Below are 24104 nucleotides of genomic sequence, written 5' to 3'. Positions count from 1 at the left end.
CCAGTCAGAAGGAAACTCTTCTCGCATGCATGTGCTGCAAGCATGGATTCACCTGCTGAGAGCCGGCTCTCAGCCAAGTCTGGGCTTATTATATGACTATAAAAGAAGTTCATTAAGGACCTTGGCAATTGGGTTGACTATAGTTGGCACTTAAAATTTCCCCAAATAAAAAGATTAAAAAAACAAAAACAAATGTAAAGGCACCTGGCCCGTTCTTCAAACACCCTCCCCCATTCTCCCCTCGTTTGTTTGTTTTTGTTTCTCCAGACAGGGTTTCTCTTTGTAGCCCTGGCTGTCCTGGAACTTGTTCCATAGACCAGGCTGACCTCGAACTCAGAGATCTGTGTGCCTCTGCCCCTGAAGTGCCTAAAGTGGACTTAAGCTGTGTGCCATTACCACCACCAGGCCAAATAGCACTTTCCGAAAACATTGATTTATGGACCTGGAGGAAGGCCAGGTTAATCTCACCTGCTTTTCCAGGGAATCCAATGTCCCTTTCTGGCCTCAAACATGGTTTACATTCACACACACACACACCACAAACACAGAGAATGGAAAAATTTAAAAACATGAAAGAAAAACCCATCCATCCATTCACACATAGAGTGTGTGTGCACATGACCCATAATGTAGCTGGGAGGTCAGGGGCAATGTAGAAGAGTTTGTGTTCTCCACCATGTAGGCCCTGGGTATCAGACTATATCATCAGGATTAGTGGCAATGTGCCATCTCTCCCGCCCCCAAAATAGCACTTTGTGTGAGAATTTAATGTTTATTTTCCTGTAACTTCAAAGCCATTTATTATAGTGAAACAAGTTTTCAAAACTACATAGAATTTCTAACAATGTGGGTAATTTATTTTTATTTTATATGCAATTGTGTTTTGCCTAAATGATTGTCTGTGCACCACGGTGTGCCTGGTGACCCTGAGGCCAGAAGATGGCATTGGATCTCTAGGAACTGGAGTTATAATGTTTGTAAGCTGCCATATGGATGTTGGGAACCCAGCCCATGTCCTGTGAGAGCAACCAGTACTTTTAACCTCTCCATCTCTCCAGCCTGGAGAGTAGTTCTTGTCATAAACATGAGGTTTGATTTTCTTACACTTAAAAAAAAAATTTTTTTTAAAAAGCAGTGGAGCCCTTGCTGACCTGAAACTCCGATGCAGAACTCCTGCTTTGGTCTGCTTTTTGGCTCTAGGAATCCTGAATTAAAGACCTTGGTTATTGTTCCTTGCTGTCTACCTTAATTACTTTATGTTATATGGGTGTTTTGCCGGTGTGTTGGATCCCCTGTGGCTGGAGTTACAGATGGCTGTGAACTGCCATGTGTGTGCTGGGAGTTGAACCTTGTCCTCTGCAAGAGCAGCCAGTGCTCTTAGTAACTTTCCAGAGGCCCCCCCCCCCCATCTTTAAAGACTCACTGAACCTAATGCAGCTAGGCAGGCTGTCCAGCCTCCCATCTTTCTTTCTCTGCCTGCTTAGCTCTGAGATTACAAGTTTGCACCACTCCACCTAGCTTTTTGTTCTGGGTGCTGAGAACTGAATGTGGATCTTCTTGGCACGTTAGTGACTGAGCTGTCTCCACATCCCAGGGGCATACATTTTTATTTGATCTTTTGGAATCAGTCCCTTCTTGAGTGTTTACTCTCGTTTTCCCTCTCTATTTGAACCATGAGTTGACAGTCTTTCTCCTCTAAATAGCTACATTAAATTTCTTTAAGCACTTTAGTGACTAGCATTCAAAAAGCCATCTCATCCAAGACATTCCTGACTACAAAGGCGACACCTGTTCATTATAAAGGCGCATCAAGAACAGCGGCATGCTTCTTACTAGGAGTCGTGCCTAGAACCAGGTGGTGTGTGCTGTTCCAGTCCACAGCAAGACTTGGAGACTGCAGTCAGCTTCCCGCCGTGTGGTTAGGATAGTAGGCAGGGCTGAGATTCAACCCTTTATCTCACAAGTGCTAGTCAGAGCTAAGCAGCAGTCGGTATTTGTGGGCAGGGTTGACATCTTTTGTTTTTATCTTTAATAGGGAAGGTTGTCAATATAGATACAAACTCACTTAGATCTTCCATGAGACCTGGCTTTGAAGATACCATCCGAAGGTGTATCCAGAGATTCTTCAGTCAGAATGATGGGCATTCATGGTCCCAGAAGCGTCACTATCAAGAAGGTAAAGGCATTTGAGTCGATCTTGGTGCTGCAGTGGATGATGCTGTAAAGTAGTCACTGTGTGGACAGCACTTGGCCTGCTGTGTGGTTGCGGGAGAGGGAATGATGATTGAGCATAGCTGTTCTTCACTTTTGTGCATGTCCACGCGACTTACAAAGCTTTGTGCTCGAAACACGATTCCTTCTTGTTTCTGTATGCATTGGTCTAGTCTCAGGTACCAGTGACAGTGTCCTTTTCCCCAATAGCTTATATCCACGGCCACGCAGAAACCCCAGTATATCGCTTCTCCTTGGCGGATGGAACTATTGTGAGTGCACAGACGAAAAGCAAGCTTTTCCGAAACCCTGTAACCAATGATCGCCATGGCTTCGTCTCGACCCACTTTCTCCAGAGGTGAGGCACCCTCGTCCTCAGGACGCTTTGCCGCTGATGTGTAAAGGGAGAAAAGGCAGGGAAGTTGTTGGACTCCATGAGGTGAATTTAGATTCTTAGAAATGTTTTCTTCAAGGTTATATTTTTTATCTAAAAGTTAGTATTTTCCACTAAATAATTGCTTCCTGGGTAAGGCCAGGGTGTGGGGTGTGGAGGATGAGGAGGAGGGTGGTGGTGTGTTGGAGAATAGTGGATACCCGGCTCCAGAGACCACAGCTCTTAGAGCTGCTCAGTGTAACTCACTCATTTAAAACTGCTAGGGGGCCGGGCCGAGGTGGCGCATGCCTTTAATCCCAGCAGAGGCAGGCGGATCTCTTGTGAGTTCGAGACCAGCCTGGTCTACAAGAGCTAGTTCCAGGACAGGCTCCAAAACTACAGAGAAACCCTGTCTCAAAAAACCAAAAAAAAAAAAAAAAAACTGCTAGGGGTTAGGGCTGTAACTCAGCTCTCAGCTGGTAAAGCGCCTGCCTTGCGGGAAGCCCTGGTTAGATTCCTAGCACAGCAGAAACTGGGTATGGTGGTGGTCTGAAATTCCCAGCACTTGAGAGGGGAAGGTAAGTTTAAGGAAACCCTTGGCTTTGTAGTGAGATTAAAGCTACCCTAGGCTGCATCTCAAACAAACAACAACAAAACTCCCAAACAAATCCCCAGACTTAGGCCTGGTGGTATAGACCTGTAGCTTCATGGGAGGCTGAGGCAACAGGATCTCAGATTCTGACTGCGTTAATGAAGTCTAGCCTGGGTAACTTAATGAAACCCTGTCTCAAAATAAAAAGTGGGTTTTGGGGGAAAGGAAAAAAAAAAACCAGGACAAGTAGGGGATAGAAAGATAGACTGCTCAGGTATTAAGAATACTTACTCTTACAGAGGACCTGATTCATAGCATCCATATGGCAGCTCACACTGTTTGTAACTCTAGTTCCCAGGGCCCGATGCCTTCTTCTGACCTCCACAGGCACTCGGCATGCATATGGTGAAAGGACACACATGCAGACAAAATACCAATGCACATAAAATTAAATAAATTTAGAGAGGAAGAAAGCAAGGCTTGATGCGCTGATCAGCACCCAGATTGGTACTGGAGTGACCTAGTGTGTGCTCCTGAGCACTTCCCTCCACTCCCTTCCCCTTTGCCTTTCCTTTCTGTTTTGCTGCAGTTTTTAAACTCAAAACCTGATGTGTTTCTTTACAGAGAACAGAATGGATATAGACCGAACCCAAATTCTGTAGGACAAGGCATCCGGCCTCCTGCAGCAGGGTGCACCATGAGTGTGTCTCCCAATCAGAGCATACAGGCGATGGGCAGCAGGACCTATGGTGTGGCAGACCCCAACAATGTGGGGCAGATGGGCGGAGCTAGGTATGGGCCTTCCAGTAGCATAACCTCGTTGACCCCAGGACAAAGCCTGCAGTCACCATCTTCCTACCAGAACAGCAGCTATGGGCTCAACATGAGCAGCCCCCCTCACGGCAGTCCTGGTCTTGGCCCCAATCAGCAGAACATCATGATTTCTCCTCGTAACCGCGGGAGCCCAAAGGTGGCCTCACAGCAGTTCTCTCCTGTTGCAGGTATCTGCAGTAGCATCTGCTTTGCTTGGGCTTTCTGCCCATGCCACTGACATTCTTTGTCATAGGAGCTTTGAGGTTGTTTTCTTAGCATGTCTGACTGTCTCCTGATTTTCTCCACATGCAGGTGTGCACTCTCCCATGGGATCTGCTGGCACTACAGGGAGTCACAGCTTTTCCAGCAGCTCCCTCAGTGCCTTGCAAGCCATCAGCGAGGGTGTGGGGACTTCTCTTTTATCTACTCTGTCTTCACCAGGCCCCAAATTGGACAACTCTCCCAATATGAGTGTAAATCAACCAAGTAAAGTGAGCAGGCAGGATTCTAAGAGTCCCCTAGGCTTATACTGTGACCAGAACCCAGTGGAGAGTTCAGTGTGTCAGTCAAATAACAGGGAGCACCCCAGTGACAAAGAAAGCAAGGAAACCAGTGGGGAGGGGTCGGAGACTCAAAGGGGTCCCATGGAAAACAAAAGCCACAAGAAACTGCTGCAGTTACTGACGTGCTCTTCTGATGACCGAGGCCATTCTTCCTTGACCAACTCCCCTCTGGATTCAAATTGCAAAGACTCTTCCATGAGTGTCACCAGTCCCTCTGGAGTGTCCTCCTCAACATCAGGAGCAGTATCTTCCACCTCCAACGTGCATGGGTCTCTGTTGCAAGAGAAACACAGGATTTTGCATAAGTTGTTGCAGAATGGCAACTCACCAGCGGAAGTCGCCAAGATCACTGCAGAAGCCACTGGAAAAGACACTACTAGTAGTACTGCTTCCTGTGGAGAAGGGACTGTCAGGCAGGAACAGCTGAGTCCCAAGAAGAAGGAGAATAATGCCCTTCTCAGATACCTGTTGGACAGGGATGACCCCAGTGACTCCCTGGCAAAAGAGCTGCAGCCTCAAACGGATGGGGGTGACAGTAAACTGAGCCAGTGCAGCAGCTCCACCAATCCCAGCTCCAGCCAAGACAAAGAGTCCAAAATTAAGACAGAGACGAGTGAGGAGGTAAGGTACCCTGCTCAACTCTTCGTCTTGTTTCTTTTCTGTGTTTTAAACAAGATTTGGCAATACCACCAATAGTTTTAAATTTAAGGATAACTTTGAGCTTCCATTTATTATAGTAACATTCACTTTTAAAGATCTATCTATCTATCTATCTATCTATCTATCTATCTATCTATCTATCTATCTAACTATCTATTTATTTATTTATTTATTATGCAATGTTCTATGTTCAGGCCTGAAAGGATACCAGATGTCATTACACATGGTTGTGAGCAATTTATGCGATAGATTTAGTTTTTAGGGATTCTAAGATCAGATTCTGAAGATCGATAGCAGGCTGGTGCATATCCTGGAATTGGAGTGCTGGAATTAGAAGTGTGAACTACATGCTTACGCCACTGCTGTGTTTTAGTGGGTTCCTGTTTGGTCATGTTTCTTTTGCTGATGCCTTGATAGCTGCATCTGGTATCCCATGCAGGATAATCTGAAAATATCATTTTCAGGTATCTGGAGACCTGGATAATCTAGATGCTATTCTTGGTGATTTGACTAGTTCTGAGTTGTACAACAATCCTGTATCGACAAATGGCAGCCATCCAGGGACCAAACAGCAGATGTTTGCAGGACCAAGTTCTCTGGGTAAGGAAGAACCAGAGTTTTTCTTTTTTGAGGGGTGAAGTTGGGTGGAAGGGTCATGACAGGGTCTTTCTGAGGAAGCCTAGGCTGGCTAGGAACTTACGCTCTTAACTCCATGTCCCAAACACCCTGCTAGCTTTTGTTTAGAAGCTTGGCACAGTGGCATGTTCTATTACACCAAGACCAGGAATCAATAGCACCGAACTTAAGAACACAGCTCTTCTATCATGTGGGTCCTGGGTGTGGGGTGGAACTTAGGTTATCCGGCTTGGCTGCTAGCTGTCACAGTGTCCCTTTTTATCTTCCCCTTCTAATGTACCAGTAGCCATGACACTAGAGAATCCATATTTGTTCCCCGGGGAAGATAGTTTTTTATATATGGAGAATTGGGTTAAAAGATGAAAATTGGATTAAATTCTTGTCATACCTGGTGCTTAAAGAATCTTGTTTAACCATGAGACTCTGACTCTTCTCTCTCTCTCTTCACGAATTCTTCCCTATTGTAGTATGTTTATTCATTATTTTATTAAGGGTGTGTTGCATGAGCTAAAGAATAATTTATAGTCATGCTAATTATTTCTACCCTCTTCTCCCCCCCCCCACTTCTTTTCTTTAGATTTTTTTTCTGTCCTTTTCTGTCTTTGAGAAAGGGTATCTGTGTAGCCCTAGCCTTAAAATCATACCTAGAAGTGTCTCCCTCCCACCCCTCAGAGTCTCATTGTTTTCAATTGTACTGTTTCCTAAAGAGAAATAGACAGTCAGATAGTCAAAGCGGCTGGACAAAGAAAAAGGTTGGGAGAAAAATATACATTTATTACCTATTCGATTTGGAAGGCAGAATAACAGTTTACTTTTATTGTAAAATTGTGAGTTGAGAATATACATGTAAGTACACACGTGGAAGAATCTCTAGGAATTAAAAAACATGGATGCACTTTTCTCTCCATTTTCCTCCTTGCTTTGTGTTGCTGGGAATCTGCACACAGGGCTTCATGCATGCTAAACACGGGCCACTGAACCACACTGCTCAGCCTGGGACTTGGCACTGCGATATGGACATCATGCATGACCATATTAGGCTACAGCTGAGTGCCGGCACTAAGGCCAACATGCAGATTATTGTTTGTACTTTATTTGGAATTCGGGATTTTTTATTTCTTTTTGGCATAACTTATTTTGTAAAAGAAGATGGGTAATGTTTGTTTTTATGAGAAAGAGTTTTTGTGTGGGGCTTAGTGCTGTTTGTTTCTTGCGCTTGATTATTTAAATATTGAGTTAGTAAGGGCTATTAATGTGGGAAGTTTCTATGTTTTCAACAGGTTTGCGAAGTCCACAGCCTGTGCAGCCTGTGCGTCCTCCGTATAACCGAGCTGTGTCTTTAGATAGCCCCGTTCCCATTGGCTCAGGCCCTCCAGTGAAGAATGTCAGTGCTTTCCCCGTGTTACCAAAACAGCCCACACTGACTGGGAATCCAAGGATGATGGAGAGTCAGGAGAATTACGGTGCCAATATGGGTAGGTTATTTTTAAGTGCAGTGATTTCCTTGAAGTACCTTTAAAATACAGAAAACATTTAAACATTGAAATCAAGTAATATCTTTAAAATATTATTATTAATATAATGTTCCTTTCATAGGTGTCTCTCCTTTGTTTACGTTTTGATTATTTAAACTTTTAAATATTCCATTGGTTCAGGACTTCTATCTAACAAGTAATGAATGTGTGAGAGTAGCGGCTTCTAGATACTGTCTTTGTAGTTGGCCGGCCCTGCTCCAAGGATGACAGTGGTCTGTCCCAGCCACTGTTGTATATAATGGCTCTCCCTGTCCATGAAGACTTTGTTAGGCTTTGGGTAAGACTTCATGACTTCTATCTTTTAGGAGGACCAAACAGAAATGTTGCTGTGAATCAGACTTCTTCCTCAGGAGAGTGGGGCTTAGCTAACTCAAAGGCCAGCAGAATGGAACCTATGGGATCCAGTCCCCTGGGAAGAGCAGGAGACTACGGTGCCGCTTTGCCAAGACCTGCCATGGGGGGCTCAGTGCCCACCTTGCCTCTTCGTTCTAATAGAATGCCAGGTGCAAGACCAACGTTGCAGCAGCAGCAGCAGCAGCAACAGCAGATGCTTCAAATGAGTAAGCTATTTCACTTTTAAAAAAAAAAAAAAAGGAAAATGGAAAGATTTATGGCAATTTTTGCTTTTGGGTTCTTGGAAAATTCATGCTCTGGTTTTGATTTCCCCCCCAGGAACTGGTGAGATTCCCATGGGAATGGGGGTCAATCCCTATGGCCAACCAGCACCATCTAACCAACCAGGCTCTTGGCCAGAGGGAATGCTGTCTATGGAACAAAGTCCTCATGGGACTCAAAATAGGTATGGCTTTATATTGTGATGTGGGAAATGTTTGCATTGGATTTAAGAGTCTGAACAGGAACAGTTCTGAAAGAGTCTGTGAGAAACATTGTAGTTGACTGTTTGCCATCTGCTGAGGCAGCAACCAGAGTCTCCTGGGAGGGGTGGAGGAGACAGAAGCACAGCTCAGCCTTCAAGCCTTCCAAAGGGGCCTTTCTGTGAGGCGAAGCCTTTCATAACAGTAATCTCCCAAGGGGCGGTACACATGAGCAGCAGTTGGTAAAGACATGTTCTCACTGCTTTATAAGTGGTGTTCTGATACTGTGTCTCACTCAGTTCTTCTGAAAATTAATTTTACAAGTTTTATTTACTTATTTTAAAAGTATGTATGGGTGTTTAGCCTTCATGTGTGTCCGTGCATCCTGTATGTGCAGTGCACATGGAGGCCAGAAGATGGCATCATCCCGCACCTGGAGTCACACATTGTTCTGAGCCTCCATATGGGTACTGGGAACTGAACCCACAACTGCTAAGCTGTCTCTCCAGCTCCTGAAATTAAATTTCTTGCCTTTTTTTTTTTTTTGACACTGGACTGACACAATTTTCTTAGAAAGAAGATGTGAGCAAGGGATGTTGCTTAGTGGTAGGTAGTTTATTAAACAAATTGAAAATAAAACTCACAATTTTTTCTTTCCTAAAAAAAAAAAAAAAAAAAAAAAGTAAAAGAAGGTGCAATAGTTTGCTCCCATCCTTACCACAGGAGGCAGTGGCAGGTGGATCTCTGAGTTTGAGGCCAGCCTGGTCTACAGAGTGAATTCCAGGACAGCCACGGTTGTTATTAATACAGAGGAATCCTGTCTTGAATTGCCCACCCATACGTATTTTATAGTGGATATTTTTACTTTGATGTTAATGTGAGCATTGTATAAGCCCCAGCATTTAGCACTAAACAGGAGAGATCGATGGATGTGAGTTTGGACTAAGGAATTTAGCAAGACTCTCAGAAAACTTAAGTCTGAATAAAAACAACAATAACAAAGGAGCACCATTAAAACTCTTTTGCTTTTTTTTTTTTGTGGTCCTGGGTGTGGGATGCAGGCTTCATCAACCCCAGTCCAGTGTCATTAAAGCTGACTCAAGTCTTTCTCTAGGCCTCTTCTTAGAAATTCTCTGGATGATCTGCTTGGACCGCCTTCTAACCCAGAAGGCCAGAGTGATGAAAGCGCCCTGCTGGACCAGCTGCACACACTCCTGAGCAACACAGATGCCACAGGCCTGGAGGAAATTGACAGGGCCTTGGGCATCCCTGAGCTTGTGAATCAGGTGAGCAGCCGTGAATGTGGAAATGGGAGAGTTGCCAATAAGTATGTTTGCATTTGCATATTCATGAAGACAAACATAGGCTTAGAACAGGACTCTGTTTACCTTTGTATCCCTTGTGAGAAAGTGTGCATATTTATTTTCCTACGGCCAAAGAAAAGATCTAATGAAATTACAACTGTTTTTTAAGATGCTGCTTAATTTTTTAGTTTAACTTCATTTTAAAAATATTATTTTATGTTTATGGGTGTTTGCCTGCATGCATATCTGTGCATCATGTGCACATCCAGAAGGCCAGAAGGGGTTGTGGGTTTTTGTTTTTTCTTTTTTTACAAACCAATCCCAGTTTTCCCTCCCTCCTCTTCTCCTGCTCCCCTCATCTTCTCCCCCCCCCCCCCCCCCCCCCCCCCCCNCCTCTTCTCCCCCCCCTCCCCCCCCCCCCCCCATCTGTTCCTCAGACAGGGTAAGGCTTCCTTTGGGAAGTCAACTAAGTCTGTCCCATCATCTTATTGAGACAGGACCAAGCCAACCCCCTACCCCCACCCCATGCTGAGCAAGGTATCTCTCCATAGAGAATTGGCTTCACAAAGCCAGTTCCTGCACTAGGGTTAGATCCTGGTCCCACTGCCACACACTGCCCAAGACCCACCATTGTCACCTGCCTCCACAGGGCCTAGTTCATCCAGTTCTATGCAGGCTCCTTAGTTGTCAGTTGGGAGTGTCAGCTGATTCTGTGGGTTTCCCCTTCATGGTCTTGACCCCTTTGTTCATATTATCACCCCTCCCTCATTTCAGTTGTTCTCCAGGATCTCGGCCCAGTGTTTAGTTGTGGATCTCTGGTCAGCTTCTATCAGTTTCTGGATGTGGGTTCTATGATGTCAATTAAGATAGTCCTCAATCTGATCACAGGGGAAGGCCAGTTAAGGTACCCTCTCTACTATTGCTTAGATTCTTAGCTGGGGCTATTCTCGTGGATTCCTAGAAATTTTCCTAATGCCAGGTTTCTTGTTAACCCCGTAATGGCTTCTTCTATCAAGCTATGTCTTTCCGATTTCTCACTTTCTATCCTTACCCCAGCTCGGCCTTCCTGATCCCTCCTGTTCTCCCCCTTCTCCAGAAGAGGGTTTTGTATTTCTTGGAACTGTTATAGACAGCTGTGAGGCAACATATGGGTACTGGGAACAAACCCTGATAGTTTAGAAGAAGAGCCAGTTCTCTTAACTGTTCCTAGCACTTGGGAGGCAGAGGCTGGCAGATAGTGAGTTCAAGGCCAGTCTAGTTCCAGGACAGCCAGAGCTGTTACACAGAGAAACCCTATCTCCAAAACCAAAATACAAACAAAACAAATAAGGAGGGTATTGGATCACTTGGCTGGATTTAAAGATGGTTATGAGCTGAAATGTAGGTTCTGGGAACTGAACCTGGGCCCTCTTCAAGAGCGGCAAGTGCTCTTAGCGTGAGCCCCTCTCTAGCCCCACCAAATGCTGTTTACTTTCATAACTTTCGTGTGTAGCTGATGGGTTAGGTATGCAGAGGAGGCAGGCTGTCCGCGCTTGTGGTTTAAGTGACATCTACAGAGGCAAATCAGCATCAGCTTCTCTTCTGTTTATATATCCATCTCATGGAAATATGCTCTCAGGATTGTATTTTTGTTTTTCAAGACAGGATTTCTCTGTGTAGCCCTCTGGCTGTCCTGGAACTCTGTAGACCAGGCTATTCTTAAACTCAGATTCACTTGCTTCTACCTCCCCAGTGCTGGGATTAAAGACATGGGCCACTACTACCAACATTGCAAATATTTTGAAATATTTGCTGCTATGCCCAGGTCTTTTTTTAAATAATAAATGAAGAGTGGGGCTTCTGTTGTTGGCAGGGAGTAGACATACATATGTAAGGAATTGTATGGGAATGTGTATTTGTGTCTGCCACATGCAAATACGTACCCATAGAAGCCTGAAGGAGGGTATTGGATCTCCTAAAGCTAGAGTTACAGCAGTTGTCAGCCACTTGATGTGGGTGCTAGGAATTGAACTTAAGTCCTTTACAAGAGCAAACAGTGATCATAACCATGGAGTCATTTCTCTAGCCCCTTTCATAGAATTTTCAAAGGAATTTGTGGAAACACTGAACAGTTCTCATGTCAGTTAGAGATGTCAGTGACACCTGACCCTGACACTGAAGAACAGCTGACCTTGGTGGTGGTGGTAGGATGGTGTGTGTGTGTGTGTGTGTGTGTGTGAGAGAGAGAGTGAGAGAGAGAGAGAGAGAGAGAGAGAGAGAGAGAGAGAGAGAGAGAGAGAGCGAGCGCGAGTGTGCTGCATGTCAGGGTGACACCTGACCCTGGTGCCGGGTGCCGAAGAGCATGTCCTATTCCTTTTCACTTTCCGGTTATAGGTCTGTATCTAAAAATCTGATAAATGTACCAAATGAAGTGGTGCTCACCTTCAGACCCAGCACTCTGGGAGACAGAAGCTGGCAGATCTGAGTTGAAGGCCAGCCTGGTGTATATAGCAAGTTCCAGGCCATCCAGAGTTACATAGTCAGACCCTATCTCAAAAACCCAAACAATAAAAACAAAATCTGACAAATAGAAAGAATAAAACACAAAACAAAAACTAACAGTTTAAAACCCTCTATGAGCAGCACGGGGGGAACATTGTTAATAACTGTGGACATACATTCTTAGGTTTAAAATGGTATGTGTATAAACATCCATGAGTATGTGTACATGCTGGGGGGCATTGCTAATAACTGGGCATACGTTTTTAGATTTAAGATGGTACGTGTGTAAACATCCATGAGTGTGAGTATATGCTTACAAGGGTGTCAGTGAAGGTCAGCACCATTGTCAGTTGTCAAAGGTCTCACTATGTGGTCTTTGCTGTGTATATCAGGCCATCCTTCAGCCTTTGTGTGATCTGTAGATGTAATTTCCTGTCACAGTGGCTGCTATCCAGCCATCACTCAGCTGATGAGAATTGAGCATGGCTCTTTCCATCATAAGAGAAAAGCAAAGGGTTTAGAGAGTGTGCATCCATACGAGATTGTGAGTGACCCAGGTGACACAAACCTGGTGTCCCAGCTGCTTTGGAAGCAAGTCAAGAAAAATTAGATGATTCCAGGAGTTAAAGATCAGGTAGCATGTTGTTCTCACTAAATGAGACCAAAAGACTCTTCTCACTAAAAGACCATTACCCAAATTCTTTGGTCAAATTAAGCAAGCTTTATTTTCTGTCAGACAGTGCCAGCTCCCTAAAGTGGGGTTTGAGAAAATTGCACTGAACATGGGAGAATATGGGGTTTATATTAGCCCCAAAACTGCAAGGCTTGGGGGGTTTTCAAGGACTTTTGAGTTATGTAGAAACTTGGCAGAACATTTCAAATTATCTGGCAGAACATCTTCTCAGGGTGGAGGTCAGGGTATAGGCGTGGAATGTGAAATTCCAGAAAATAGGTCAAGACATAGTCAAACCCCATGTTTTACAGAAAACAGGAATGAACTTATGTTGACCTTGTAAAGGTGGCTTTTAATCTCAAGATGGAGTCTGGCTGGTCTGTTAGGACTTTGTCTCAGTAAGGAAGGTGGCGGTAAGGCTTTTCTAGATGAATGGTGTCTGTTCTCTCAGCTCCACTGTGTTGTGTGCCTTAGGCAGATGACTACAAACAACAGGGTATGATTATTTTAAAGAATATTTACTAATATGATAGCCAAAAATACTGTTTCCTCACCGTATTTCTTTGCAAGTTTGTTGGCCATTCATTTATGTTTTTGTAGTTGTCCCCCGCCCCTCCAGATGCCATCTCTGTGTAGCCCTGGCATCATGGAACTCACACAGTAGACCAGGCTGGCTCAAACTTAAAGAGATCCCACCGCCTCTGCCTCCCAAGTACTGGGATTAAAGAGTATGCGCTACTACCGCCCAGCTGTTTTTGCAGTTTTCTAAGGGAGTTTAAATGACGTGATGGCTCAGGCTGTGCTGTTTCATTTCACAGAGGTGTAGAACTCATGTCCATTTGTTCCCAGGCTGTCCACATCCAGTGTGATACTCCTACATGCTGGGGGCAAATATTGTCAGTGATTTGTCACTCCTTTGAGGTGGCTTGGTTTTAGTTTTGTTTTCAGTTTAAGAAGGTTGCTGGGCATGGTGATGTCCACCTTTAATTCTAGCACTTGAGGAGGTCAAGGGAGGCCAGTCCAGGGCTCACAGAGAAACCCTGTCCTAAAAAACAAAACAACCCCCCACGACAGACAAAAAAACAAAAAACATTTCAGCAGATTCTCCAGATTTATAACAGTAACCAGAAGCTAAGTTGTTAACTGGTAAGCATTTAAATGCCAGCATCTAATCCATCTATAAAGCTAGCCATAGATGACAAGTGACAAGAAGATGAGCTAGTCCATAGAATACTGTTCTGTCGGGCTGGCCTAAGCTGATTCCTGGAACTCACATGAAGATCCAGATGAAAATGGAGGCAGAGAACCAACTCCACACGCCGTCTCGTGTGTGTGTGTGTGTGTGTGTGTGTGTGTGTGGGGGGGGGGGGGGGGGAGAGAGAGAGAGAGAGAGAGAGAGAGAGAGAGAGGGAGAGGGAGGGAGGGAGGGAGGGAGAGAGGGAGGGAGGGAGGGAGAGAGAGGAGAGAGAGACCATTGCATGTAGAGAATTGATGCCTGATCCTAACGTTGAGCACTTGAGGAATAGTGCTGGGAGTGCATTCCAGAGACGAGAAGTGGTTTTTCCCCTATTTTACCTATTAGTACATAAATTACCTCTTGCTAGTCATGAATTTTGTGAGAATTTATTTAAATTAAAAGGACAGATTTGTAGTTTGATTACATTTTATTTAATTTTGTGCGTGTGGGCTCATGTCCATGCATATACACACCATGTTACACACATGGAGGTCAGAGAACAGCCTGTGGAGTCAGGCCTATCCTATCACGTAGGTTTTGGAAACAAAACTTGGGGTGTCAGAAGCCTTTGCTACTCAGCCATTTCACCAGCCCCAAAACCTTTAAACATTTTATGTGTGTACATGCACTTAAGTCATGCCATGCATGTGGGTTCTGTTGATAGAGGTTTCTGTCCTGCCTGGTCCTGCAGCCGTTCATCCCCAAGAATCACACAGAGGTCTATATTAATTATAAACTGGTTGGCCTATTAGCTTAGGCTTCTTACTTCTTATAACTTACCTTAACCCATAGTTCTTGTCTGTGTTTAGCCACGTGACTTGGTACCTTTTATCAGCAAGTCATCTTTCTTCTGTGTCTGGGTAGCAACTGTAGACTGAACCTTTCCCCTTCCCAGAATTCTCCTGTTCTGGTTGCCCTGCCTGTACTTCCTGGCTGGCTACTGGCCAATCAGCATTTTATTAAACCAGTACAACTGACAAAACTTTACAGGGTACAAGACCATTTGTCCCACAGCAGAGTCCAGAGGGCAATGTTCCGGAGTCTGAAAGTTCTTGCAGTGTTGGAGCCAGGGATTGAACTCAGGCTGTCAAAGCTTGGCAGCAGGCACCTTGCCTTGTTGGGTCACCTGGATAGCCCGTAATTTACTTAATCAGTTCTGCTATAGACAGTTATTTGCTACTAAAAATTAAGATAACATGCTGATTTCCTTTTATTGAAAATGTGTGAAAACTAGGAAATCTAATTACCTACATTTGCTATTTACATTTCAACCAAATTCTCCTGCATTTTCTTCCATCCCTTCCAGTTGTGGTTGTCCTACGCTGCAGATGAGTTCTGGACCACTCAGGAGCACACAAGACTTACTGGGCCTCTTGAGTCCAGCCTAGTAAAAGTATATAGAAGTCATTCCTAAGCACGCACATCCCATAGCTTCCATGTAGAATATTGTTGAGAAGGTAGGAGGGGACCCCCCAACCCTTCCCTTCACCGCACAAAAACAGCAAGAGGAAAAGGACATTGCAGAATTCATCTGCTAGTTTGTTCTAGCAATGAGTTGGGACATTACTCACTCGCCATTGCCAGTAGGAAGAGCAGTGGAAGACAGCTGAAGGGACTCTGGTTAGAATTACTCCCTAGCGTAGCCTTCTCAGAAGGCCCCATCTGGGACCATGCAGTTCTTGCTTCTCTCTGATCGTATGTGGCTGATCCCCTTTCTGTCTGCTGTTTTGTCTGCTATTCTCTCTCAGCTGATGGTGTCTGTTCCTGTTCCTTTCCACATACAGGGAAATTCACCTCTGCTCTCCCAGAAGGTCCTTGTACTAGGAAGGAAGCTTGGTACTAGGAATAAGAACAAAGGTGTGAAGGTCTCTTATTCATGTTTCTCGAATGAACCTACTTCAGTCCTTAGTGTCTGGGCGGGATTTCTTAGCGTAACTGAAAAGATTTGGGTAAGGGGTCAAGGTTGGATGCTAAGCACTTGTGATTGCTTTGCCTCAAATACTTGTTTCAAAGTAGCCCAGAAAAAGTTGTGTAGACTGAGGCCCGGCTTGGTGGCTCACACCTTCCAGCTCTTCTGAGTCAGAAGCAGGGGGATCTCAAGAGTTTGAGGCCAGACTGGCTGACAGTGAGTTCCAGGACAGCCAGGGCTACACAGAGAAACCCTGTCTTGAAAAAGTGAAAACAAAGCAAACAAGTTGTGTAGTCCTAAAGACACTGAAGCCCAGAATCCAAGATTGGTGGTGGGATAAGTCAGCATGAGAACGTGTTACCTACTGTGATTTTGATGCATTGTCTGCTTGGTTTGAGAGGTGTGGTTATTACTGGTTGTGGGCAAATAGTATTTCTTCAGCTATTGACTATACTGTAGTCCCTGGAAAGGCTGAGTATATGTGTCTGCTCTGTGCTGGGACTCAACTCATAACAGAGGGGGACTTCAGGCCTGTCCTGTGGAACTTCAGGCCTGAACCTCGACTGGCTTCTGGATTCGGAGCCACTACTGCTCACACGTATTGACTTTATTTTTTTTTTTAAACCTTGTTTGGGATATTTGCTTTTGGTTGCTTTCTCAGATGTACCTCACTGTTCATTTGTGTTTGATGTTTAAGGGGCAAGCTTTGGAAGCCAAACAAGATATTTTTCAAGGTCAAGAAGCAGCAGTGATGATGGATCAGAAGGCAGCACTGTATGGACAGACGTACCCAGCCCAGGGTCCTCCAATGCAAGGAGGCTTTAACCTCCAGGGACAGTCACCATCTTTTAACTCTATGATGAATCAGATTAGCCAGCAAGGCAGCTTTCCTCTCCAAGGGATGCACCCCAGAGCCAGCCTCGTGAGACCAAGGACAAACACCCCCAAGCAGCTGAGAATGCAGCTTCAGCAGAGGCTGCAGGGCCAGCAGGTGAGCCAGCTGTGTGCTTGCCCAGGCTCTTAGTGGCTTTCAGGGCTGTGTTCTCCAGAGCTCTTGTCACTGGCTTTCCACTCCTTGCTAACTAAAGGGATTCCTTTTGCTTTTACTTCTGTTCTAGATTTATTTTGTAGACGGTTCCTTATTGAGGGGTGTGTGTTAAAATTGGGTATCTTTTTCTATATTCTGTGGTATAACATTAGCAGTGTCAGAACGGCTCAGTTTGTCAAAGTGCTCCATGCAAGACAGGCAACCTAGCTTAGTCCTTACTTTCTGCTTAGTGTACACCTCTAATCCAGCGCTTGGGAGGCAGAAGCAGGCGGAGCCTTGTGAGTTCTTCAGGCCAGCCTGGTCTACACAGTAAGTACTAGGCCAGCTAGGGCTACACAGTGAACCCTGTTTCAAACAGAACAGAACATAGCAGGTTAAAATGTCAGAAACGATTTCCCCAGAAGGAACTGCTGCATGTCTTGGCAGCCCTTGGAAGGCATTTTCTTAGTATGATGACCAAATACTTAAATCTTGATTTTAGATTTTTAGATTTATTTTATATAGACAGAACCATGTTAATCCCAAACCGACTTCGAATTTGTAATCCTCCTACCTTAACCTCTCATACTGAGATTGCAGGTGTGTGCTACCACTGTTGATTTCAGCATTTTAATGGCAACTACTTTTTGATATTTTTTTATAAAGCTTTTAGTACTTTGGTGCTGGGACATTCTCAGCAGTTAAGAACATGGTATTGCTTTTGCAATGGACCTATGTTTGGTTCCTGGTACTCACATTTGGGTAACTCTCAGTCTAATTCTAGCTCAGGGATTCATGTCTTCTGATTTCTGAAAAATCTCACTCATCACTCATGCACATACACCCACATGCAGACATACTTAAAATAAGAATATTTAAAAAGAATTAGTATTCCAACTAGAACTTGCATTTCTTCCTGATTGTTTCCTTAATCCCTATTTTTTTTTAAATTCCCAGTTGTTTTAAAACATAATTGTTTCAAAACATAACTGGCCACAGAAACTGTAAGTGCGGATATGTGTGCTTGTTACATCTGGTGGCACCAGACCTTGAGTAGATAAGTGGCTGAGCTGAGTCCAGTGGGCCGGAGCCAGGGTACAGTTCCTGAAGTGGGTTTCTCCCTACTGAATGCTCACTAGTATCTGGTCAAGTTAGTTGTTCTTTGTCTGGACGAGGCCTGGAGAAACCTGACACGGTCCCTTGAGCTCCTGTCACAGTGCCGCTCCAGCTCACACCGCTAGCTCTTTGGCTTTTGCCCCAGGGCCGAACAAGCTTTCCACACTCAGGCAAGGACTTGTCAGCATTTCTCATCTATTTATTTTTAATAACGTGTGTGTGCATGCGCGTAAAAACATACACGTGCCTGCGGAGGCCAGAGGTGTGGAACCCCTGGAGCTGGAGGTAGCAGCGACTGCGAACCACCATGTCAGTGCTGTGAAAGGAGCCTGGCCGGGGTGGACAGTGTGTGCTCTGAGCTGCTGACTGTATCTCTTCTGCAGAGTACAAACAAACCAGTTGAGTTTAGATGTAGCTGGCTTCCCAGCTCAGTGTGTTTGGAGAGATCATCTCACTGGGTGGTGCTAAAAGTTCGTAAAGCTGATTGGGGCTCATTAACACTTGGACCCTACTAACTTCTCTCTGTTCAGTTTTTGAATCAGAGCCGGCAGGCACTTGAGATGAAAATGGAAAACCCTACTGGTGGTGCTGCTGTGATGAGGCCCATGATGCAGCCCCAGGTAAGTTCCTGGCTGAGGGTGGGCCTCTCCACAGTCCATTATAGGGGTGGCTTCTGCCTAGTCTTCAGTCCATGCTAAATGAGAATTATCTGAAGTTCATGTAGGGATTGGTTCCATATACTTTCTCTTTAAGAAAAAGTTATTTTCTGTTTGAGCATGTTCCCTTCATGGCTGTGCATCATGTGCATGCCCAATGCCTTTGGCGGCCAGAAGAGGATGTGACATCTCCTGGGACTGGAATTACAGGTGGTTGTGAGTGTTTATGTGGGTTCTGGGAATTGAACCCAGGTCCTTGGAAGAACAGCCAGTGCTCTTAGCTTCTAAGCCATCTCGATAGCCCCTATACTTATTCTCCTTTGTGAGTCAGGGGTTGGGGAGAAGGGATTCCTTCATTAAAATCACCAGTAAAATCACCCAGATTGAGTCCCTTTGTGATGAGTTGCTATATTGTAAGATAACCACTGGACTTTTTGGGAATGTGTAAACGCTTCTGATCCTAGATAGTGAGGATGTGCTTACTGGGCAACATTTAGAAGCCACAGTTATAATGAGATATTTTTGATAATTTTCTTATTCCTTTAATTACAGAGAAGACACTGGGTGCCTCTTCTCTGACAGCTCGTGTATTGAGCGGCACTGTGTGAAACTGACTGGTTCTCTTGTATGGTCTCGCAGCAGGCTTTTTTTAATGCTCAGATGACTGCCCAGCAAAAACGAGATTTGATGAACCATCACCTGCAGCAGCAGCAGAGAATGGCGATGATGATGTCACAGCCACAGCCTCAGGCCTTCAGCCCACCTCCCAATGTCACCGCTTCCCCTAGCATGGATGGGGTTTTGGCAGGATCAGCAATGCCACAAGCTCCCCCGCAGCAGTTTCCATATCCAACAAATTATGGTAAACCTGGCATTTTGTGCCTTTTCCAAAGTAACGCTACTGAGGTCACAAACTCCACTGGGTCTGTTGTGTTTGAAAAATAGACTACTGTTCACTCCATCTTAGGAGAAAACAGAGCTGCTGTGTATAGTAACGGGGAGAGCGAGTGTGTTCTCCAGCACCCCTCCATCATGTCCCAGGGAAGAATGCTGTGTCATCTCTGGACAGTCTTACTATGAGGACAGCCCATGTGGGCTTCAGTCTCTTCTCAGCGACTTGAGTGCCTACCATTATACTAAGCACGCTGTGCTTCAGTCCTGCCTTTGGGAGAGACTGGGATAAAGGGGCCCTATTGGGAGAGTACCGGTTCCAGTGTGCAGCCCTGCCCTCTGGGAAGGAGTCTGTCTCACAGGAGGTCATGAAGCAGATGACATCTTTTTTTTTTTTTTTAAACTAAACCCACGACTTTGTCATCTTAGTGAGAAGACCACCAGAGCAGCTACTTGTAGCCGTCTCCCTTCTTCACCATCCTCTGCCACCCACGGTGATTCTAGGATGCTGAGATCCCAAGGGTGCAGCATTTGAACACCGATTCTTATTTATGTCTTCAAGGAATGGGACAACCACCAGATCCAGCCTTTGGTCGCGTGTCTAGTCCTCCTAATGCATTGATGTCATCAAGAATGGGACCTTCCCAGAATGCCATGGTGCAGCATCCTCAGACTGCACCCATGTATCAGTCCTCAGAGATGAAGGGGTGGCCATCAGGGAACCTGGCCAGAAGCAGGTAAAGAGTGTGACTTATCTTCACACACTAGCGCTGGAGGCATGGACTGTTTCTCGGTCACAAGGCTTGGCTTACTTGGGGTTGGTTGCTTCATCCCATGCCCATATCTGTGAGCAAGCTGAGTCCTAACAGCTCCTCAGGCCAGGAGTGGTGGCACTCACCCACCCAGCACTCAGGTGACAGAGGCAGGAGGATCTCTGAGTTTGAGGTCACACAGGGAACCAGAGGTATCAATGAGATCCTGTCTCAAGCACCATCACCACCAAGACAAAACAAGAACCATATATTCTCTCTCTGATGTTTTCTGCTTAGGCAGAGGGACATCTGACATCTGTGATAGTCTGTGTGCCCTGTAGTCTGGATTGATTTGGAATTTGGATTTTTTTTTTTTTCAGCTCCTTTCCCCAGCAGCAGTTTGCTCCCCAGGGGACCCCTGCAGCATACAGCATGGTGCACATGAACAACAGTGGCGGCCACCTGGGGCAGATGAACATGACCCCCATGCCCATGTCTGGCATGCCCATGGGTCCTGAGCAGGTATGGGTATCTACTCTTAACTCTCCAAAAAGGTTTTCCTTCTTTGTTTAGACCCAGAACCCTGCCAAGGTGGTCTGTGTACTTAACTCGGATATATAACTTAAATTATAGTTTTGAGAAGCATTTGGTTGAAGGTCCTGGGTTATTTATTAGGTATTTGTGTTGGATTCCAAAGACTCTAAAGAACCAGTCACAGCGGAGCTCGGCAGAGTGTGTGATGGGGGATGGTTTTCCGCTGTGGTGACTGTTTTCTCTGTTAACAGAAATACTGCTGACATCTCCCTGCTGGGACCAATAAGGACGTCCCTCACTGCACAGGCTCATCGGGGGTAACGAGTCACTGTCTAGGTGGCCAGCTTTGACCACCAAGGTGTTCCGAGTGCTGTCATTTGAGCAGAACTGGGTCCCAAGCTGAAGCGCACTGTCTACCTGATGCCCTGCCTCTGTGTGGCATGGTGTTCTGCCTCATGGGGACGTGATTCTGGAGACAGGAATTTCGTAAGCACCGCTCTCCTGTGTCACTTCCCTCTTGCCTCACCAGCCAAAGTCTTCACATAAATCTAGGTGGCTAGGGTTTCTGTCCTGTAGCCCTGGGCGAGGAGCACAGTCTGCCTTTCTGTGTTTGTCACCGAGTAGTAGCTGTGTCGCTCTTCTGTCCAGTGGAACCCGTGTTCCTGTGCTCTTGTCCTTTACAGTGTGGTCCCTAGAGTCTGTCTTCTTAGGTTTCTCTTGATGAGGTCCCAATACCCTGTAATTCTCAAGGATTTGTCATTGCTGTTAAATGGCTTTGCAGAAGGGAAAATGAGATATTAATTTTCCCGTGCTAATGTGCAGCCAAGTGCACTTTACTTAAGAAATCGTGGAGAAATGCAATATTCCTAAGGGCGTGAGGAATGGCGAGCCACATTCCTGGTTTTTGTCTGCACTAATCTGTTAGGACAAGAACATGTTTGTTTTTTGTTTGTTTGTTGTTTTCTTCCAAGTACTGGCGTCACCCTTTGCCTATATGGTAGAGCAATAATGCTTTGAAATAAACTTGTGAAACCCAAGGCCAGGTACTGCACTCTGAATCAGAAGCTCGCAGTGTTTCTGTGAATAGGTTTCCTTTTTGTAAATATGATCTTTTAAGATATTGTATTATGTAAAAATATGTACATACCTTTTTTTGTAGGTCACAGCAGCTCATTTTTATAGAGTTTGTGAAGCTAAATATTTAACATTGTCAATTTCAGTGAACTCCATGCAGTGAGGCTACAAGCGAGTAGACATCCGGAAGGCCAAGCCCGGGGAGGACGGGCGGCCGCAGCTTTCCTGCCTCACCCTAAGAGTGAAGGCCTCACTCTTCAGTCTCCTAATCCTAAGACTTTTTAAAGTGATCATTTGTTTAGATGTAGGCATTTAAAATTTTAAAAGTTTCTTTACCAGAGAACTACGCACTTTGTTAATTTGGGGGAAAGAATAGATACGGGGAAATGAGCTTTTAAAAACAACCCAAGAATTGGAAGAAAAAAAAGCAAATTGAAATTTTTTTTTCATTTTTAAGCTGTCCATAAATGATAATAGTTTCAGACAACTTGAGTATGCAGCCCATTCATCTTTGAAGAGTGATTTGGGTTGCTGGGACCTGAGATGGAAGGCGCTGGGGCTCTGCTCAGCTCTCCCGTTGTTCTGCTCAATGGGCTCTCTCTCTCTCTACCTCTGCACCAGGCCCTGCCCGTGCTGTTGAGTCAGAGGATGGGCCTTGGCCCTCGCTAGCCCTTCCCCGCCACTGCTCTTGCCTCTTCTTGGCACCTGTTCTAGCAGTTTGGAGTAGGGAAAAACCAAATTTAATGCCCTTTATTTGGGTTTGCTTAGGTTCAAACAATGAAGTGAAAGTCGATTCCTAGACTGTGACTGGCTTTCAGGTATCTCTTGCCAGCCCGGTGTCATTTTCTGAGAGCCAGTTACTTTTTAAAAGCCACACATATAGCCACTTGTATCCCTGAAGAGAGCTTCACCTCACTCTGTCTCTGAACAAGTGAAGCTTTACATTTCCAGAGCCATCTCAAGGATGGACTTGGCTTTCCAGCATTAGGTCATGATGGGATTCCCCCCTGTGACTGACCTACTGCCCTGGATTGTAAATCCGTAAGCTTCCACTGTGTCTCTGTGCTTCGCGGGTGACTCTCTGAGCTGGGCTGCTGTGGCTGAGACGTCCTTGTTTAGACTGTGTAGCCCACAGTGGTGCTCCTGTCTCTTCTAAAGACACTTAAGATCCAACTTTGATTCTTTTCTCAGCACCCCAATGCCAGGCTAACTGGCTGGCACCCCTTTTTTATATGGGGAAAAATGGAAGTTTATTATGTTTTTATATTTTCTACTTATTTTTATTGGTGCAAATTCAAAATTCTGATTTTCTTTTAATAGTCTTTGGGATAATTTGTTTTTACCAGAATTGCCCTTTTAGTCTTTTTGGATCATTCTCTTTGTACTCCTGTTGCCTACCTCGCCTCCCCCTCCTCCCTGGCCCCTCTTTAAATCTAGGTGTCTCTTGGGCAAACAGTACTAAGTTATCTTTCCATCTGCTTTTATGATGTGGGACATTTCCAGTACCTACTTTTTTGCTGAATCCAAAGATATATAAATAAAAAATATATTTTATGAAGATCAAATGATATTAAGGAAACATGTTTCTTCAAAAATAAATGAAGCTGTCTTGTTGGTATTAGACCGCTTTCTCTCTGAACTGTGCCCGGTCATTAGCAGCCCTACTCCGTTCATCAGGATTAAATGCTGAGCGGAGCTGGGGGTGCATAGCAGTAGGTACCGCAGAAGATAACGGCTTCACAGCCTAGATGTTTTCTTGAGGCAGATGCAGCTGGACCATCGTGAGGGTTGCCAGTTGCCCACATGCCAGTCCAGGCCCTTTCTATCTGAGGAGGGAGGCCGTGAATTGTTCCCAAATGGGGTGTTACAGGAGCAAGTCTCTAGGCTAGCTGCACCTGTGATCCTGCCATGAAGCAACAGGGGGTGTTCCCACCTCCAGCGCGGATGACTTAAAAGTAGGGCATCGTTCTCTTTTGTTCTTGCCTCCCCCCTTTTCCTTTCCTTTGAATATATGGAGTTTTGAAGAAGATGAAGTGTTGTTCCGAGAGCAGTAAATTCTCAGGAAGTGACACCACTGAGAACAGATTTGGGTTTAATCAAGTTTATGTTGTGTCACCTAAAAGGGAGCCATTCTTTACCCTGCAAGGAATCGAAACCACATGGGTGACTCAGTTGGAGTGAGCTTTGGATGCCTTGCTGACTGTCTGGATGCTCTTGTAAATAAAGGTTTCTATTTAAACCTCAGCCTAAGC

General features: G+C 45.1%; 1 protein-coding gene across 3 annotated transcripts in view; it reads left to right on the top strand.

The window, feature by feature from the left end:
• Nucleotides 1-24096, top strand: part of Ncoa3 (nuclear receptor coactivator 3) — an 82507-nt gene extending 58411 nt beyond the window's left edge. For 2 of the 3 annotated variants that reach the window (XM_050150695.1, XM_050150697.1), the window contains 15 exons: nucleotides 2036-2176; nucleotides 2422-2569; nucleotides 3801-4177; nucleotides 4302-5173; nucleotides 5677-5812; nucleotides 7129-7323; nucleotides 7689-7943; nucleotides 8056-8182; nucleotides 9313-9484; nucleotides 16500-16793; nucleotides 18476-18565; nucleotides 19241-19463; nucleotides 20055-20229; nucleotides 20625-20766; nucleotides 21030-24096. In XM_050150695.1, coding sequence (XP_050006652.1) covers nucleotides 2036-2176; nucleotides 2422-2569; nucleotides 3801-4177; nucleotides 4302-5173; nucleotides 5677-5812; nucleotides 7129-7323; nucleotides 7689-7943; nucleotides 8056-8182; nucleotides 9313-9484; nucleotides 16500-16793; nucleotides 18476-18565; nucleotides 19241-19463; nucleotides 20055-20229; nucleotides 20625-20766; nucleotides 21030-21041 — 3359 coding nt within the window. In that variant the 3' untranslated portion in view covers nucleotides 21042-24096. The remainder of the gene's footprint in view (nucleotides 1-2035; nucleotides 2177-2421; nucleotides 2570-3800; nucleotides 4178-4301; nucleotides 5174-5676; nucleotides 5813-7128; nucleotides 7324-7688; nucleotides 7944-8055; nucleotides 8183-9312; nucleotides 9485-16499; nucleotides 16794-18475; nucleotides 18566-19240; nucleotides 19464-20054; nucleotides 20230-20624; nucleotides 20767-21029) is intronic. The other variant, XM_050150696.1, reaches the window with a different exon arrangement.
• Nucleotides 24097-24104: the final 8 nt, after the last annotated feature.

This window comes from Alexandromys fortis, unplaced genomic scaffold, assembly GCF_014885135.2.
Source record: "Alexandromys fortis isolate MF-2015 unplaced genomic scaffold, M_Fortis_MF-2015_v1.1 scaffold_27, whole genome shotgun sequence".
NCBI classification, from domain to species: domain Eukaryota; kingdom Metazoa; phylum Chordata; class Mammalia; order Rodentia; family Cricetidae; genus Alexandromys; species Alexandromys fortis.
The sequence above is the reverse complement of the archived record's forward strand: the minus strand, read 5'-3'. Positions and strand labels throughout refer to the sequence as shown.